The sequence below is a fragment of the Peromyscus leucopus genome, chromosome 1 (genome assembly GCF_004664715.2).
Source record: "Peromyscus leucopus breed LL Stock chromosome 1, UCI_PerLeu_2.1, whole genome shotgun sequence".
Classification (NCBI taxonomy): domain Eukaryota; kingdom Metazoa; phylum Chordata; class Mammalia; order Rodentia; family Cricetidae; genus Peromyscus; species Peromyscus leucopus.
This window is the reverse complement of record NC_051063.1, coordinates 95,319,596-95,339,310: the sequence shown is the minus strand read 5'-3', so window position 1 is coordinate 95,339,310 and position 19,715 is coordinate 95,319,596. Positions and strand designations below refer to the sequence as shown.

Sequence of the window (19,715 nt, the reverse complement as noted above, 5' to 3'; positions counted from 1 at the left end):
ACACTTGCTTTGCAGAGTGTCTGTAAAGCTCCTGGTTTTAGGTGTGCCTGGCTTAGGTTCACAACAGGCACACATACAGCTGAGCTTCATGCTACCCTTCTTAGGGGCCAGAAATTCTCCCTTTGTGCTCTGAAGACACGACCCACCCTCTCCTCTCTTTCCCTCCCCAACGTGCAAAGGAACTGAGGTTTCACTATGCAGCCCGCTCATGCCCCCTTCTGGCAAGACACCACAGTGTGGCTCTCCTGAAGCCTCCTTTTCCTTATCTATTGCAAAAACACCCCTTGTGCACTCCCCAGATACCACAAAGAAGACAGAGATGTGCTGGAGTCCTCTCTGCCCTGCAGAAGCTCTCAGCCCAGGGATGGCCCTGGTGTCTGTCAAACTCTAAGAAACTGCAGAGCCGTAATCTGAAAATGACAATTGCCTGGGAGGCTGGGGAAGACATCATAGCAGGTGCCTCCTAAAAGTAAACACTGCACAATGTACAGGCAGTGGAGAAAGGAAAAGCAGAGAACGGTATATGCAGAACCATGAGAACACTAAAGAAAGCAATGACTGGTTTGAGGGCTCTATGTGCTCAGGCCATGCTTCTGGAACATTCTGCCAAAGGGGTCTGACTTAAAAATAAAAACTTAGCTGGTTACTAGTGTCCTAATGCTCTCCCGCTGTTACATCTGACACAGCAAACCCTTCACGAGAAAATGGGCTTTTGCACCACACACACACACACACACACACACACACACACACACACACACACACGAGGGCAGACAAGGCCACCCGTGTTCTATGTTCCCACTCAGTCTCCCTACCCTTCTAAAGAAATGGCCCAGAATCATCCATCAAGTGACAATCTTTGTAAGCTCTTGCCAAGTCTCCTCCCCCTGCGTAGTGGGAAAACCACCCTCCCACATCCCCTTCCTCAGTTGACTAAATGAGCTATGAAAGCCTTGGGCACCAGGGAGGGAAGGAGGGCCCAAGGACACAGGTCCTCAGGGGTATCCTAGGCAGTCCAGAGCCCAGCCAGCCTCGGGGAGAGAGATGCAGAGTTTGGTCGTCAGGCAGGCCACACTGCACCCTCCACAGCGCCCCCACACACACACCCATTAAAGCCAGTGACCAGTGAGGTTTGTCTCAGGTGTTTTATTAAGTGGGCCATACTGTAGCTGGTTTCTAAGTTGCAAAACAACACAAATTTAACAGTAATAACATAGCCAGTTAGATTGTGACAAGCTTTTCCTTTTCTTAGAGAGAAAAAAAGAAAAGAAAAACAAATACTTAAAACACACAATGGCAGGTTAAATAAATAAGATAGATGAAGAAGACAAGCCTGTTAAAACATGCTCATGTTTACTTCTGGGCAACTTTGTGCCAACAGGAAACATGATTTTCTACATGACAGCGGCAAAACGACACGTCCTGGCATGTCTCCTTCCCAAATAATACTGACCAAAAAAAGGGGAAGGCAGGGAAACAGATGTGGGCCGACTGCAGCGCTTGATCAGAGGCACTGCTACGAATCCCTTTACTGGAGCATGGATTTCCCGCTCGCACACCTGTGCATGGCCTGTGAAAGCCAGATATTCAGAACAATGTTAATATAGAAAACATTAGTTTAAAAACGACGTGGAATGGCCTCATCGACGTGACGGGGCAGCATGTGGAATAGCCCCACACGTGTGCGCAGGCTCAGTCCAGGAGGCCACAGGCTCCCAGTGCGTGGCCGTGCAAGGGAGGGCACCAGCTTCAAAATAAGCAGTGCCAGCCTCGCTCCCTCTTCCTGTCACTCTTTCACATCAAAGTGTGTAAAAAGCAGATCAGCAAATAAACTCTAAAATAGATTATTTTTTCCAAAAATCCTCTAGTTTTCTTTTTACAGTAAGTATACATCTCTTCTTGTCCCTTACAAATGCTTAGGTCCCTTTGGGACGAAGAGGCAGAGCTGCAGGGAGTCTTTCTGGGTCCTGCTGCTGGCTGGTGCTGGGAGGTCAGATGTCAATGCCCTTAACAAGGGAGGTCTCCAGTGTGATGTTGAACTCTTGCAAGGTCTGCAGCACTCGGATCAAGGAATTGACGAGCGTGTGGTCTTTGATCAGTGCCACGTCCTCATACATGTGTGCGGTGATGGGGCAGTCGGCCAGCAAGGCAATCCAGTGGTGCAGGAGGTGATCTCTGGCAGGGTGGGAGTGAGTGGTCCAGGCAGGTCAAAGTGAGGGAAAAGGAAGAAAAACAGGACAAGGCCCAGGGGGATCCTTGAGCTGAGCCTGATGATGAAGAAGCTGGCACCTCCCCATAGCCCCACTTCCCTCCTAAAGGAGCTTGCCCTCCACTGGGACCTGCTTAGCCTGGAACAACCAACCCAGTTACCCCTGTCACCTGCCTCTCCCTCCACCTCCTTCATCTCCCCAGATAACCTTAGTACACACCAGTTACTAGGCTGAAGGAATGCCATTGCCTCCAGGCCTCTTGCCTTCATACACTCTCAATGCTGTCCACTCTGATGCATAAAACCAGGATATCAGACCCACATTATTCCAGTCTTCTCATGAGACAATGCGGTCGTAATCCAGGAGGAATTTTCTGTCTCAGGTCTTGAAGAGCCCTGCTTCCTCTGGAACGTGCTTCCTAACACTGCCCGTCCCTCATTCTACCTGTCACTTCCTCACACTAAAGCCTCATCTCAGTAGCACCTCCTCCTGAAGCCTTCTCTGGACTCTCTCCCCCTAGGGTTTCAGCACATCTTACAAGGTAGTCTGATGGATTCTTGTCACCTTTTGCTTTTTAACATGACAAGTAAACTTCTCAGTTCAGTTTTCTTCCTACCACTCTCTAGAAGGCCTGGGACATCCAAATTTTACTGAAAGAATAACTATATATATTTACTTCCAATTTCCTCAAGGGGTGGTTTTAAATCTTCCCATCAAAATATGGCCTCCGTCTTCCCTAATTCTACACGTTCTCCTTCACAGATCCACAAACATACAGGACACAGAAGGAATGAACAGCCTAAAGGAGCTCTCCAAAGGTGCCTGGGCCGTGGCCAGTGCCCCTGCATGACAGCCCTACTGCTGTGATCTGAGTAGCGGCTACCCTGCACTCTGCCCTGCAGTACCTGGCTCCCAGGCACACCAGCATCTGAAACTTGCCGTCCTTGCCGATGTTCCGGGGCGTGTTGTTGATCGCAGTGACAAAGCGGCAGAAGTTGCGGGCCCTCGTGTGCCAGTTTTCCTCAGGAACTACGTCATTCTGCTCCAGCGTCTCATAATAGGTTTGTGCTTTCTCTGTGAAAAGCAGAAAAGTTGTGACAATGGTCCCCAAAGCCTGTTCTACACATCACTTGCTGTGGGACTCTCCAAGCCCAAAAGGCAACTTCAGGAGAACAAAGCAAGTACACTGATGTCAGTGAGTATATTTAAAAATAATCTCTAGGGCTGGAGAGATGGCTCAGAGGTTAAAAGCACTGCCTGCTCTTCCAGAGGTCCTGAGTTCAAGACCCAGCAACCACATGGTGGCTCCCAACCATCTATAGTAGGATCTGATGTCTTCTTCTGGCATAAAGGTGTACCTGCAGATAGAGTGCTCATACACATAAATAAATAAGTAAATCTTTTAAAATACATTTAAAAAATTAAGTAAAAATAATCTCTAGTTACAAAATGTATTTATGTAGCCTTTGCATAAACATGGTCTTTTCCCCTGGTCTGAAGAGACAAGAAAGCTCTGAGGACTCTCTCCGGGATAAAAAATCTTTCAGTGGGGACCACACAGGGCTTGGGATCCAATACTCTGAACTGTCCTTTTGGATCTATAGGGACAGAGGGTGAGGACTTGGGACAAGCCTGCCTATTATAGATGAAGGATACTTAGAATTTCTTCTGTCAAGAGCTCATAAAGGATGAGCATGGAGTTGGAGTGCTCCTGGCAATCCTTTCAAGAAAACCAAGGTAGCCGGGCGGTGGTGGCGCACGCCTTTAATCCCAGCACTCAGGAGGCAGACGCAGGCGGAACTCTGTGAGTTCGAGGTCAGCCTGGGCTACCAAGTGAGTTCCAGGAAAGGCGCAAAGCTACACAGAGAAACCCTGTCTCGAAAAACCAAAAAAAAAGAAAAAAGAAAAGAAAACCAAGGTAAACAAAGAGCAGACCCAAGGGCTGCCTGACGTGACTTCTACAGCCAGACCCCATGATGCAGGTAAGACCTCCACAGCTACATGTTTTCCCCATTCTTGAACAACAGACCAGCTCACCCAGGAAATCCCAAATGAAGACATTTTTGAAGAGCCGGGGTGATTTAAATCCATGCTGGAAAGCTTGTTCCAGGGCTGAAACGAGACCACACTCTCCACAAAGCAACAGTGTCAGACTGCCACGCTAGGAAAGAAAAGAGGGTGAGTGACAGGCAGATGTCAGCTGAGCTGCCCTTCCACCCCTGCGTCCCTAAACCCACAGCCAGGCCAGGAAGAAGTCACAGACCACGAGGCTCTCTCTCATCTGTTGTCCAGCACTAACCACAGTGGCCAGCACACTCTCTTGGTGAAGAACTCCTGAAGGGCATGTGATGGAGTGGGGTCACACACAGGACACTGCCCAACAGAGCACAAAGCCAGTGCAGTCATCTTCTGGACAGACACAAGCAAATCCAGAAAAGGACAGGAAGAGGCTGTGTTTCCCAGGGGGCCCTAGAGATTCCACTCGGTCATCAGCATGGGGGAAAACAGAACAAGGCATCTGTCCCATCCCAAAGTAGACTCGGCATACGTTGTACTGGGCTCTGGCTGGGCACGGTAACAATGCCTATAATTCCAGCACTCGGGAGGCAGAGGCAGGAGCACTGTGACAACTTTGAGGCCCGGATGGACTACATAATGAGCTCCAAGGCTAGCCTGGGATATCCTAGAAGACCTTGTTGATAACTCTGGACTAGCCACAGCACATGGACCTTGAAGAGCATAACAAGGTTAACTGCACTATTAAGATGACTCCCTCTTATTCAAAAGGCTCTGGGCTGGAGGGCAGGAAGGCTCACCTCTTTCTCAGGTTTATGGAAGTGCTTCACAATGCCATTGACTGCCTCCCCGATGGACTCCTGGATCTGCCCAGTGTTCAGCTCTGAGAAAATCAAGCAGACATCCTTAAGGAATCTCAGAGGTCACCAAGCAGGAGACTGGGGACACAGGAAACAGGCCCATGGGAGAAGCAGGACAGTGGGAACTTAGGAAGCAGAGACTCTTGCCCAACTACTTCTGCAGAGAGAGCTTGTCCCACAATCTTGGGGGGCAAAGTCAAAGCTAAGAGCACTCTGTCTCTATGTGACCCTGGCCAGGTTTACTTTCCATTTACTCTGAATTCTTGGCTTCCATAAGAGGGCCATGACTTGGCAGTGAAGAGGCACCAGGAAGGAGGCAGCCAGAAATGACCCCCTCCCTGACAGGAACATGGAAAAACAGGAGAACATCAGATTCTCCTTCCAGGTGTTCAAGGCAAGAGCCGCATACATATGATGATCACGAGATGAGATGCCTTTGTCAATAGTGGTAGCTCCTAGGGCTGCTGGACAGGCTGGGACCAGGACTCGCAGACATCTGCCCATCCCCAGACTTTCCTCCTACTTACTGGGCTTGTTGTTGGGCGAGATGGTTACAAGTCTCCGGATGACACTGGGGGACTGCTGCAGGGGCGGAGTCCGGCAAGGCCTCTCATCTACCTCGGGTAGAGAAGTGAGCAGCTCCCCAACCAGCACTCGCTCCAGGCTTCCATCATCCATCCCTTTCCCTAGCCATCGGCCACATGGGAACCTGGAAGTAAAGCAATGACCCCTGAGAGCTGCTCACTTCTCCAGCATCTTCCCTTGCTGCTCAGGAGTGCCATCAACAAAGCCAATCCATAGGGACATGTTACAAAACCAGATTAAGGGCTCCCCAGGCTCTCTTTGTCCCACAGTGTATTATCACTGGAACTACCTGAGTGGTTTGGGTGACTTGGGACCTGTGTCCAGCAATGTTATACGTGTTTACTTGGTTGGAAACCATCCTGTATCTTTCAAGTGCACAAGGCAGAGTCAAACCTTAAGAGGCTCCTTGAAAAGCTCATACTCAATCACCACAGACAGCCCTGAGGGTGCACACTCAGAGTCACTCACTTGTAGGTATGTCCTGTGATCTCATTCCTGACCATCACATACTCCACAAGCCATTTGGCATACAGCCCAGAATTATCATGGCCGATCTGGACAGTGGTGAGCTTCCCCAGGTTCTGGCACTGAGTGAATAAAGAAGTCAGGTCAGAAAAGCAGGAGGAAAGAGTGGCAATCCTTGAAGGCACAAATATGACTGGCTGCCTGCTACCCGGCAGGCTCAGCAACTGCAGGAGCAGAGCTCACAGCTCCATCTCCCGCCAGATCTGGCAGCCCAGCACTGTCTCCTAGGCAGCTAATGGCTGAGAAAGAAGATGCTAGCCTTAGAAAAAGACCAGGGTCTGGGGTCAAGGCACTCTAGAGGTTGGTCCTGAGGCTTAACAAATACCTGTGTGTAACAGCTGAAAGAACTCTGGGGAGTTTCCCAACACTCCACCCCACCCCACCCCACCCCCATGTGTGCCCTAGGACAAGGGAGTACGTGAGTTCTGACAAACTCCTTCCAGCCAGTGACTCCATACAGGATGCAGATTCTTCCCTCAGGGTCAACCCTGTCCTGGCCTCAGACTGTCTCAGAACTGTGCTGACGTATATGGCTGGGAAACAAGGCCTCCATAACGTCCTGCAGAAAACTCCCACCTCAGCTGTCACAAACTGGAGTCCCCACAGCCTTAGGATAGGACCCCCAGGTAACACATACCTCAAAAGTCATCTCTAGCACATTCCTGGGGATCTGCAGGATCTGTGTTTCACCCAGTTCTCCTGATATACAGATCCATGGGTTGGCGGTGAACATGGAGCCACCCAGCTTCTTGCTTGGGACGATCAAAATGTGGTATGGAATCACTGTTTAGAGAAGCCACAGAGGTACTGGTGGGACTGGAACTCTCCCACACCTGATGGGGGGACCCTGACCTGCTCCAGGGTATACTGGCATGACTACTGCAGCCCCTGCTGTGTGGCTGTCAGCAGAGTTCTGAAGCATCACAATCCCTGACTGCTTCCAACACCAGCCTTGCTCTCACTATTCCCAGGGTTATCACCCAATTTAAAAAAAAAAAAAAAAAAAAAAAAAAAAAAAACAAGCCTATCTGGAGGCTCAACTTTAAATGTAACCACCTCCTAACCGAATTCCATCTCAGAGTACTTTGCAGTCTCTCGCCTCATGACCCCTAATAACACAATAGTGATCTTAGCAGGCTACACAGCTGCCACCTCTCTTCTGCAGGGCACAGAGTGGGAAACAGTTTACCTCGGGTCTTCTAATTGCAGTTCAGTGCTACACCTACCAAGCCCACAGTCCTAGTGTCTAAGAGGGAAGATCGCCAAAGAGAGAAACAAGAGTGTGAGTTGTAGCTGCAGAGAGTGGCTGGCCAGAGAACTAGCTTTGAAGCCAACTCAAAGGCTACCAAGCGAGGAAAGAATCTTGGCATCAGACAGAGATGACGTTCCAAGACCTTAGGGTATTTGGAACCCTCTTCCTGTGAGAGTGGCAGAATGAGGTCCAAGGCGGGGACAGGCTCCACTCACAGGAATATATGAGTTGGGGCAGAGCTGGCCTGGCCTAAATTACATACTGTCACCTGGAGTTCTTCCTGCTACTTCAGGAAGAGATTTCTCTCTCTCTCTGAGGCTACCACAAATCTGTGATGCTGAGACACCTCTCAAGCCAAAACAAAAGAAGGACTCTTTAGAAGTATGCAGGGTGGAAAGGAAATGTAGCTCCCTGGCATACTTTTATGTCCTCCAGCTCCAAGAGCAGTGATTGGAACAACACTGACATGAGAACAGAAAGTTCAGAGAAAACAGCCATCAAGAAGGAACTGTACCCCCTTACTTCTTCCACAGACACACAAGGCAAACAGAAAATACAAGGGAAGCCAGGCATGGAGGTGGATGCCAGTACTTGGGAGGCAGAGGCAGGACTGTCATGAGTCTGGTTTTGACACCAGTTTGGCTACACAGTGACACTCTTTCTTAAAAATTAAAAAAACAAGGAAATAAAGAACAAAGGAGACAGCCAGCCTGGGTAGGTTTAAAAAGCCTGGCTAGAGCAGGCCAGCAGGGAACGGAGGACAGAGCTACTCACAGATAGTTGTGAAGACGTTGGTGAAGCAGAAGTAGTCCACTGCATTGAAGGAGAGCAGGTGATAGAGGAACTGCTCCTTCTCATCATCACAGCGCAGGAAAGCATAACGCTTGTACAGCTTCCTGTTAGCAGGAGGCAAGACATCAACACATCAATCCCCAGCCAAGAGAAGAGGAACGAAGCTAACTAAGCGTGCTCACTTCCACTAGCAGATGGGTAAGGGAAGCACGAGATGTCAAGCCTCAAGCTTCTTAGGATCACTTTGTAAAGGTTGAAAACTAGCCAGTCTGCATGGCTGAGGCTAGAGGAAAAGGGCCCAAGCTGTAGCAGGTCCAACAAAAACACATGCTGATGTTACGATACTGTCCCATGGGACAGGTCATGGAATCTCCCTTTCTAAACCAAGGACTGGTCTGCAGTTCATCAGAGATAATACAGACACTGTTGGCACAAGGTCTGTGGTGACCATTCATTACCAGGCCACATCTCAAAGCCTTGCACAGACCTGAGAGCTGTAAGTCAGAACATTGTATTCCAGAGGTGATGCAGAGGAGGCTCCTGAGCCTACCTCAGACCCAGCTTGCAGGTAAGAGTCAGCACACCAAAGGCCAATTCCTTTGCCTAATTCTAGGCCCTCTGTGGCTTGACAACAATACCTTCCACAGAAAAGGGGACACTGAGAGCAGTGTTCAGGCTCTTGTCAAAGAGAAATACAGAGAAAAAGAAGACAACTATTCTAGTTGCCCATACTACAATCCCCACCAGCCAGAGAAGGTATAAAGTGCCTTACCCACAGATCCTAAAAAGGTAAGAACTTGCCCTCAAATACACTGATAGAATAAACTGGTAAGTGTCAATACACATAATGAGTTACTAGATGAAAAGCTCTTTCTGGGAATTAAAGAACAGTGAGCTTAGTACTGTAATGTTTTCTAGATCAAGAGGGATCTAGAGGACAGCATAACACCAGACAGATGTTCTAAGTCACAGGAAAAGAATGTGTAGAAATCAGGGTGGTTGAGAGCCCAGAAATGATCAGGTGGCTGTAGGGCTGGAAGTTAGGCTAGAACAAAACAAAGGAAGGCCCTACACCCTCAGGCTGAAGACTTGCACTGTGCTTTGTTAAGTAATGGGTTTCTGCATTGTGTCCTAGAGGTATGGCCAATGCTAGGAAATTTAGTTGGTGTAGTGGGAGGCTGAAAAGAGAATGATGACTAAAATAAAACAGAGCAGGAAAACCAAGGAGCCAGAGAAAGGGGGAGCTATGGACTCAGCCTCTTTAGGGGGAGCAGAAGAGCGGGATCAAAACTGACTCTATTCTGGATTGTGGATGCTGGGGGAGAGTGGGGAAGATGTTGAGATTTTAACAGAGAACAGTAACGACACTGCAGACTGTAAGGAAGTTAACCATGGGATGTGAAGCCTGCTTTTATTCTCTCCAAACTACTCTTAAGGTCTGAAAGGAAATAAATACAGGACTAGAGCTCAGAAGAATGGTCAGGGCTAGAGCTTCAGAGACGAGTCACCTGCTCAAAGGTGACTGAAGTCACGAGTGGGTGAGATCATCAAGTGAGGGAGAGCAAGTAAGACAGAGACAAAGAAATGGCACATATGCAGAGGCCGCAACATCCTGCAAAGAGCAGGGGGAGAAAGGGAGCAGGAGGCAGGTGGTGAGATGCTAGAGTAAAGGGCCTGCTGCCAAGTCTGAAGTCTGAATCCCACCCTGAGACCTCCACGGTGAAGGACAGAACTAATACCCAAGAGCTGTCCTCTGACCTGCACACACATGCACACACACACTGGCACAGCAAATGAGTACTGCCATTTTTTAAAGGAGGAAAAAGAAGAGCGGAAGGGTAATTGCAGCCTTTACAACATCACACAGCTGTTTCAAGATAAAGGAAGCTCTACACAGCAGCAGGAGTCACCATGGAGAGGTCAAGGTAGGGGGGACACTATACACCAGCAGGAGGAGTCACCATGGAGAGGTCAAGGTAAGGGGGACACTATACACCAGCAGGAGTCACCATGGAGAGGTCAAGGAGATCTGGACTCACAACAGGGGAGCTAATTTGTTCCTCTAGAGTTTATGGCTCAATGAATTTCATGAACATGAGGCCCCCTCCACCTTCTTCAGTCTCCAAGCTACCAGCAGTCTTAGGAGCTGGCTGAAAATGAATGCCAGAGGTTAAAGAACAGTCTATCAAGCCTGACTCTTCCAAGACGGTTGTTCCTGCCCATGCAGCTAGGCACACATTTACAGACAGTGGTTGGTTCCTTCTAGATATGAAGCAACACACTAGACCAGCACTGGAAAAGCACACAGCTCACCTTCTCAATGTAAGCAAACTGTCATAGGCAGCCCACGAATAGATAACGCAGCATTTAAGTGGTAAAGGAGGGACCAACAAATGCTGTAGCAAATGCCTGCCTGGAGAACAAAGAACTCCGGGAAAGAAAACTTCTGACTAGGTCCTAAAGCAATTGGTAGATGGAGCGAGACGGGGCCACACAGGTGAAAAGGGACAACTGCAGACAGCTGACAAGGAGGAACACAGCATGGCTGACGCTCTGAGTCAACGGGAGAAAAGATGAAGCTACAGGATGCAGGTACTATGGACTGGGCATGATTTGGCTCAACTCCCTGAAAGGCCTATCTGTGTGCTGGAAGTTTGGGCCCAAGTGTGGGATACTGAGACAGAATACTGAAGTCGGACCTCAGAGAAGGTAACTGTGTCAGAGGAGCATCACTCTCAGCAGGCATTATTATTGGCCTTTGGAGTGAGTTCTCATCAGAGCCACAGATTATCATAAATCAAGACCACTCCATGTACTGTGTCCCTTCTACATGTGGTGATTACCTTTTCTATGCTGTGATGTAACCAAGGAAGCCCTTGCCACAAGTCAAATAGATGTGGCTGCCTGACCTTGAACTTCCAGCATCCCATTTATTGTAAGATAAGTAAATCGGTTTTTTTCTTTATATAGTATCCAACACTGGGTATTCTGTTGTAGCAATGCCAAATGGGCTAAAACCAAGGGACTATGCTTAACGTAGTACTCTTTTCTCTCTCTTCCTATCTGTGGAAGCAAATCTCATTTTCTAGTTACTGGAGTAGTTTAAGGATCAGAACACTGGGTAAGAAAGTACTGTATACTGAGTGAATTTTAAGCTAATGTCCTCTAGTAGGGCTATGGCTTCAGAAAAACAAACAAAAAACAACCAAGATTAGGACTGAAGACTTACTAGCTAAGGAGTACAACATTTACCTCCTGTGTATGAGGCCCTTAATCCCTAACACCACCACCAAAAGAAAAAGAAAGAGTGAGCGAGCCAGATGTGCTGTATCTGAAAGGACACAGAGGAGTCATTTGAGAGGCAGAGAAAGAAGGACCTCTCATCCCTTGGTTTGCAACAGTCCAGGGGAGGGGGAGAGGTCACAGATGGATGGACAGGGGACTGCAGATTTGGTGGCTCTGGGAAGTGTAAGCACCTTGGACTCCCTCCCTATCCTAGTAAGAGGTGTAGAGGGAGGTTCTAGAGGGCTATCCGAGAGTTTTGAGAAGGCCCAGTCAAAGAAGAAAGGTAACTGGCTGTTCTAGGTTGACCTGAGGCTCAGAGAGAAGAGATAAGGGGGTAACTCAGAAGTTTCCTTTGAATTCTCCAACCCTTTGCTTCTCGAGACAGGAAAGAAACAGAAGAAAAAATGCCTCATGACCAGACGGCTCCAGGAAGGAGAGGAGGACCCACTGGTTTAGACATGCAGACTGCAAAGAGGGAGCAGAAGGCAGAAGTACAGCTCTGCTGTTGGGGGGATGAGGGGACACTGCAGGACTTCGTCCCAGCCTCAGTCTGACTGCATGCTGCTGCAGTAACGCATTGCCTCAGTAACACGCTGCATCTCCCTTCCCACCCCCGAGCTCTGGTCTCCTCCCAGCTGAGTGGCCTTACTTGGTGAGCTCGTGGTCTGAAAGAAGCTGCTTCAGGTGTCTGGAGAGTAACTTCTTCTCCATGGACAGTCGAACCCATGCTCTGGCCTTTCCCACATCAGTTTTGATTTCCCCAATATTCTGGATGTGCCTAGGGAAAAAGTGTAGGGTAGGGTAGGAAAGGAACTCACTGTCTTAGCCTCACCTGTGAGCCAAAGAAGCGCGCAAGACAACCCTACCCACCCTGGGAGAGTCACTCTCATTGTTCCACGTGGCTTTGCCAGACAGATTTCCCACTATTTGGGAGAAAGAACAGAGAGTACAGGGTTCAACAAACCAGGCTAATCCCAAACCCTGGGACGGTGAGATGCTCTCCTGTGCTCTCTCTCCTGGTATAGTTCACCAAAATGCCAGGAAAACCACCTTTTTATAAACTATACAAAGACCAGTAACAAAGACTTCCTAGTTAGCTGGGTTAGCTGAAATGCTTTACCAGCCACCAAGATCTTGTGGGCTGAGTGTCATACCCAAGCAACACCGGAGACAAGACTTAGCAGCTAATTCACAAATGAGCACAGACGGACCTCATATCCTGAATTAGGGAGATCCTCAGGGGAGACATGACAGCACTGGCATCAGACTTTCTCCGTTCTGAATCAAGAATTATTCCTGGAACAACAAAGATAGTCATCTCCAAAGAAACCTGAGTATCCAAATAGCTAATTCTCTCACATGTCAAATCACAAATTCCTACAACAAACAGTTGGTTACATCATTAACACGTTAAGCAGTCATTCACAAATATTCTTAAGTTTCCAACAGAGATCAGATTTAAACTTTTGCATATTATTTAATTCTTGAATAATTTGTAAGATAAGCCAAAAAAGGTATAGTTTTCCCACTTAACAGAGTGAGCCACAGCAAAGCTGATTTTGTGGCAGAAGGGACTTAAGCACAGATATGGCAGAGGGAGGCAGATGTCTGAGTTCGAGACCAGTCTGGTCTACACAGTGAGGTACAAGACAGCCAGGGCTACACAGAGAAGTCCTGTCTCAAGAAAAAAAAAAAAAAAGAATAGCCATAAACTCCCTCTGTATAAAGAGAGTTGTAAAGGAGCCAGTGTACCTGTGGGAAGAAACACTTCAGGACAGCATGAAGGACCCTATAGGAGTAGATAGAGGTCTGCTCCCAACCTAGACTTTTTCATTAATTTGTTGCATGATCTTATAACAATCCTGTTCATTTTTCTCATAAAGTAAAATGGCTGGACTAGATGGTCCCTGGAGTCTCTACAACTACAGGTTGTGTTTGTTTTTCTTTTCTTTTGTTTTGCAGGGTGGGGATGGATCTAGAAAGAAGGCTAAGCAGTTAAGAGCACTGGTTGCTCTTCTAGAGGACCTGTTATTTTTTAACAAAATCTCAATTGTTCTATTTTACCAATAAAGACTTGGAGCCAGGTGCTGGGGTGAAAACCTGCTAGCTCAGAGAGGCAGAGAAAGCACCCTGCTGATCTCCACCAAGATCCTAGAAGCCTCCCATCTTCTCCTACACCACAGCTCTCCTCAAACTCAATGTCCCTCCCTTCTCTTTCTGTGCATCTCTCTCCCTGTCCTCCTGATTCCCCCTTACTCTCTATGGTTTTTTTCTTAATAATGCTATGTTCACTTCCTGTCAACTGTTTGCTTGCTCTGACTCTTGACCTATGGTTGACTTTATTTAATCCTGTTTACAGTATTCAAGCAGAAAGCTCTTGGATTAAAGGTGTGTGCTAGGGCTGAGCCACACCACAACTAGAAACAGGTTTTTCCAGTAAATAATGCAATCTCAGGGTTCACAGTGTGAACAGATGATCCTGTAACAAGGAACACAAGGAACGAGGGTTTAATTCCCAGCACCCACATGGTGGCTCACAACTGGCTGTAACTCCAGTTCCAGGAGACACAATGCCCTGTTCTGGTTTTCATGGGTACCAAGGCATGTATGTGGTGCACATACACACATGCAGGCAAAATACTCATACATAATTTATAATACGAGAAATAAATTAAAAGTTTTTAAAACTCAACTCCAGTATTTTTAGCACTGCTGGTGAATGAACCCGGGACACTCAGCATGCCATCGGCTCTATCACTGAGCAGCAACACTAGTCTGACATTTTTATTAAATTAGAAACAGAAAGGAAGTATAAAGATTTGTTCATACTAGCCTCTTGACTTGAGTTCCAAGGAAGGACATTGAATTGACTAGTAGAATAATTTCCATGCCCATGTCAGAGAAATAAAAGATGCTAAGAACAGCTTCCTGCAAACACCAGGACCACGGTAAAACCCAATTTCATTTTTCTTTAATTTACAGCCCATTCTGAAGCCAAAACAGGATGCTTACTTTTACTGATGAAAAGGGTCTAGAACAGATAAGGAAAGCAAACCTGTGGTGCAGCTGATGCTTTGTGTTTCAGTAAGCCTATGGCAGCTCCCTTGTTTTTGTTTTTGTTTTTTTTTAAGATTTATTTTATTTTAATTTGTGTGTGTATGGGGGTGGCACTGTGTGTTTGAGTATCCATGGAGACCAGAAGAGGATGTCTGATACCCTGGAGATCTAGTTACAGCTTTGATCTACCTCACATGGGTGCTGGGAACTGAACTCTAATCCTGTGCAACAACAATGATTGTTTTTTATAAAAAGATTTTATTTTTCTTTTATGTGTATAAGTGCCTTGTCTACATGTCTGTATGAATGTGCACTGCATTCATGCCTGGCAAAAGAAGGGTGTAGGGTCCCTCAGAACTAGAGCCACAAATGCTGTGAGCAACTATGTGGGTTCTGGGAATCCAACCCAGGCCCTCTGGAAGAGTAGCAGGTATTCCTAACCACTGAGCCATCTCTCTCCAACCCCACAACAAACAGTCTTTAACTATTAAGCTGAGATCTCTCCAGCCAGGTGACTTTATTTTTAAAACAGAAAGCATTCAGAGCCAACGCATCACTGGCCTGGACAGGGAATTCAAGATCATTATAGCGAGGGGCAGGAAAGTAAGCTGAGACATTCTCTGCACATGTGAAGAGATGGCCTTACCTGAGGTACTGAGGCTTCCTGATGTGAGTTTTCTCTGCCGGTTTTCCTGATAATGTAACAGGTGAGACCACAAAGCTGATTTCCCCTGGAACCAATGGGAGAGATGAACAGCTATTACGATATTCACCATGCAAACATCAGCTTTTGCTAAAAATATCGGGTGCTGTGTCTGGTTTCATTCCCTCAAATACACACAATGTGCATAAATACATCTTCTACTAAAATCCAGGAAAAACAGAATGGAAGAGAACAAAAAGCTGAAATGGTTCCCAACTAGAATACAAAGGAGATGGGATATGCCCAAAAGGGCATGGAAAGGACCATGAATAAGGAAGTAAAAGGCAATCTCTAAATGCTCTAGTGGAAAAAGATCACCTCTTGCCCACAGAAACATATATCTAGCCTATGAGAGTCTATAAACATCTTCTAAACTTCCAATTATATTTAAAAACATCCTTGCCCTTAGTTGCAGGCTGGGATGAATAAGCCAGGCTGGCCTCAAACTCACAGAGATCTTCTTGCCTCTGCCTACTGAGTGCTGGAATTAAATTATGTGCCACCATACCCAGCTTCCACTTGGGTTTTTTGTTTGTTTGGTTTGGTTTTGGTTTGGTTTTTTGAGACAGGCTCTCTCTGTGAAACAGTCCTTACTGTCCTGGTACTCACTCTGTAGAGCAGGTTGGCCTCAAACTCAAAAAGAACTGCCTGTCTCTGTCTCCCAAGTGCTGGGATTAAGGGCATGCGCCACCACTGCCTGGCCCATCTTGTTTTTTTAAGACAGGTTCTTTCATTGGCCTGGAACTGACTCATCAAGTACTGACTGGCTGTCCAGGGACCCCCCCCCATGAGCACTCAACACCAGTAGCTTTTTTACAGAGTTCTGGAGACAGGACTCGGGGCCTCGTGCTTGTACAGCAGCATTTCACCAACTGAGCCGTCTCCCCAGACCTCATAACTATCACAGATGATAAAAAATTTCAGACTCACGGTGATGTTCCTATGTGGTTGATAAAAAAATATAGTATGCGTTATGTTGGTAATAGAATTTATAATAATCTTACAAAGTCTTTTAGTTTTGTATTTAAAGAAAGGAATAATGACAGATGCTATCATAACTCAGCCTTGCAAGAAATATAGCACTCTGTTAAATGTCTAAACTAGAGTATCTTAGTGCTGTGGATGTGGCTCCGCTGGTAGTGTGCTTGCCTGGTAGACACCAAACCAGTACCATATAAATCCCCAATGTAGCAGCCCATGCCTATGATTTCTACACTCCAGAGGTGGAGGCATCAGGAACAGAAATTCAAGGACAGCAAGGGCTACATAGAAAGACACTGTTTCAAAAAGAAAATTTAAAAAAGGCTGGGCCCTGGTGGTGCACAACCTTTACTCCCAACACTTGGGAGGCAGAGGCAGGTGGATCTCTGAGTTTGAGGTCAACCTGGTCTACAGAGTGTGTTCTAGGACAGCTACAGCTACACAGAGAAATCTTTCCTTAAAAAACAACAATGCTCCCCTAAAAAAATTAAGTACCTAAAGGGCTGGGGATACAGATCATATGGTGGAGTGCTTGCTTAGCATACATGAAACCCTGGATTTGACACCTAGCATTGCACAAACCAGGTATGTACATATCTGTAATAGCACTTAGGTTACTCTTGAATACATATGGATTTCAAAGCCAGCCTGGGCTACATGAGACCTTGCTTCAAAACAAGTACATGAAAATAAAAGATGCTACTTTGACTCCCACTTAAAAGTACATCACTGAAATAAAGAAATTCTTTGAATATTATGTGGGAAAAACAAAACAAAACACTCAACTCCTCAGGGATCTCTCTCAGATCTTCAGATGATTAACCCTCAGTGAGAGCCTCATTTCTACTAGGGCTGTAAAATCAGCCATGGCTGGTGCTTCCTGAGCTCAGGCTCTCCTGTTCTACCTCCAGACACACCCCAATAGCTGGAGAATCCATCAAACTGACCTGCAACTTACTCCCAAGAAAGATGCCTTTTTTAAAAGTTTGAAAAACACAGATGTATAAAGTTTATTTATAAGAAAAAAACAAGGGCTGGAGAGATGGCTCAGAGGTTAAGAGCACTGCTCTTCCGGAGGTCCTTAGTTCAATCCCCAGCAACCACATGGTGGCTCACAACCATCCATAAAGAGATGTGGTGCCCTCTTCTGGCCTGCAGTCATACATGCTGTATACATAATAAATAAATAAATCTTTTTAAAAAACAAAAACCCTGAACTCACATTTATTTAGCTGTTTCATGACTCATTCTGGAAGCCCTTTGTTCACTTTTAAGCCAGCCAGCTAGCTAGATAAAATGGGGCAGCAGTTCTCAACCTGTGGGTCAAGACCCCTTGGAGGGGAAATCAAATGACCCTTTCTGATATTCTGCATATCAGATATTTATATATGATTCATAACAGTAGCAAAGTTACCCTTATGAAGTTGCAACAAAAATAATTTTATAGTTGGAGGTCACTACAACATGAGGAACTGTATTAAAGGGCTACAGCCTTAGTAAGGTTGAGAACCACTGGTATGGAGAAACTAGTAAGTGAAACCAGAAGCTAGACCCATTACCTGTTTCACTTGTAGCCCATGGCTCCAGATCCTTTCCAGAAGGTCACAGAGGCTGGCAATCAAGGTGTTCTCTTCCACACCAGTGATGTTCACCTCTCCGTGCCCCAACTCCACAGCCTCTCGGCCCATTTTCTCCACCAGCATCCTCTTGGTCTAGGAATGCATAAGTAGGATAGATCCCCACAGTGAGTAGGACCACACGCAATTGCAGAAAGGGCTGTGGTAGCCTGCAAGGCATATGTGCTGGGCAGGGAAGGACAAGATGAAGAGGCCCCAGGGACAGTGTATTTACAGATATACAGGTCAGATTAGGGGGAGTGCAAGCTTTCAAAGTCCAGGTAAGAAGGTGGTTTAAAAAAAAAAAACAGCTATCAGCATGTAACCCTAGCAAGGGATTTCATCACTCTGGAGTCAAGCCTTTGCCTTTATGAGATGAAAAGAGTTGAATAAAGTCCTTTGCTCATGAAAGTCCCACCTCTGATATTCTACCATTCTCATTGCTTAAATAAATGTACCGAACCAACCTTCAAGTACACATATAACCTAGAAATAGATCTGAAATAATCTCAAGGAGACACAAAGTTATTGAGTATAATTTCAGGTAAAAATCTGCAAATGCTTATTGTAAATATGTAACAACATCATCAATGTCAAAGATGATCGAGGAACATGCAATCTTTCAAGAAATGTATCAACAATGTTCTTGATGGCAGGAAAGGAAACATTATATAGGAAAATCACAAGTGACTCAGAATGAACTGTCAATTTAAAAAAAAAAAATTTTAACTTAGGGGCTGGGAAAAAAAAATAACTCAGGGTTAAGAGCCTGTGCTGCTCCTGTAAGAGGCTTGGGCTCAGTTCCAGAACCTACCCTGGGCAGATCACATCAGCCTGTAACTCAAGTGCCAGGAGACCTGACACCCTCTTCTGGCCTCTGAGGGCAGTTGCATTCAAGTACACAGAATCACAGAGATGCACATACATAATTAAAAAAACAAAATCCTGGGCTGAAGAGTTGGCTTAGTGGTTAAGAGCACTTATTCTTGCAAAGGACCCAGGTTCAATTCCCAGTACCCACATGGAGGCTCACCACTTCTTTCGGCATGTGCATGTGGTACACAGATAAATGCAGTTAAAGCACTCATACACACAAACTAAAATATAAAAAAAGTTAAAATCTTGAAATAAAAAAAGTCTGAATTTAAAATATCAATTCTGATAGACTAAACTAACTTTTGTTATTTGTTTTTGAAACAGGGTCTCTCTATGTAGACCAGACTGGCCACAAACTCAGAGATCTGCCTGCCTCTACCTCTTCAGTGCTAAGATTAAAGGCTGTGCACCACCATGCCCTGCTTAGTCTAAGTTTGTTTGTTTTTAAGTTTTTAGTGGGGTGGGGTGGGGGGTTGTGGAGGGAGTGTAAGGTACATGTGTGAAATCAGATGGCTTGGCAGCCAGTGCCTTCACCTGATGGACCAGCCTGACTCCATCTTAAGACTAAGGCATCTTGTTACAAGGTCAAAATAAGTTCATTCCTGCTTTCTGTGACACTTGGGGTTGGTCATGTTTTGACCCATTTTCTGAATTTGACATGTTCCACACCCTATACTGAAATCTTCACCCTGATAAGATGTTCTGCCAAATAACTTTGTTCCCATGCAACAACAACAACAACAACAAAAACCTTGAAAACCCCCTAGCCTTGCAGTTTTGGGCTAATAAAAACCCCACTTTCTCCTATGTTCATGCTATTCTCTTGAATCCTGCTTTAGAGAGATAGCCCTGTCTGACAGAAAATAAAGCTTGCTTAATTTGACCAAAGAATTTGGGTAATGGTCTTTACTCTTGTTCAGTGGGATTAACAAACCCACTGAGCCATCTCTCCAGCTC

General features: G+C 46.2%; 1 protein-coding gene across 3 annotated transcripts in view; it reads right to left on the bottom strand.

Annotated features, from left to right (window-relative positions):
• Positions 1-1,131: 1,131 nt before the first annotated feature.
• Dennd5a (DENN domain containing 5A) overlaps positions 1,132-19,715 on the bottom strand; it is a 72,377-nt gene continuing 53,793 nt past the window's right edge. For 2 of the 3 annotated variants that reach the window (XM_028894621.1, XM_028894620.2), the window contains 12 exons: positions 17,826-17,978; positions 15,229-15,313; positions 12,737-12,821; positions 12,175-12,303; positions 8,223-8,344; positions 6,834-6,979; positions 6,140-6,258; positions 5,614-5,795; positions 5,027-5,109; positions 4,248-4,371; positions 3,116-3,284; positions 1,132-2,175 (listed from right to left, as the gene is read on the bottom strand). In XM_028894621.1, the coding sequence (XP_028750454.1) occupies positions 1,992-2,175; positions 3,116-3,284; positions 4,248-4,371; positions 5,027-5,109; positions 5,614-5,795; positions 6,140-6,258; positions 6,834-6,979; positions 8,223-8,344; positions 12,175-12,303; positions 12,737-12,821; positions 15,229-15,313; positions 17,826-17,978 (1,581 nt within the window). In that variant the 3' untranslated portion in view covers positions 1,132-1,991. The remainder of the gene's footprint in view (positions 2,176-3,115; positions 3,285-4,247; positions 4,372-5,026; positions 5,110-5,613; positions 5,796-6,139; positions 6,259-6,833; positions 6,980-8,222; positions 8,345-12,174; positions 12,304-12,736; positions 12,822-15,228; positions 15,314-17,825; positions 17,979-19,715) is intronic. The other variant, XM_028894622.2, reaches the window with a different exon arrangement.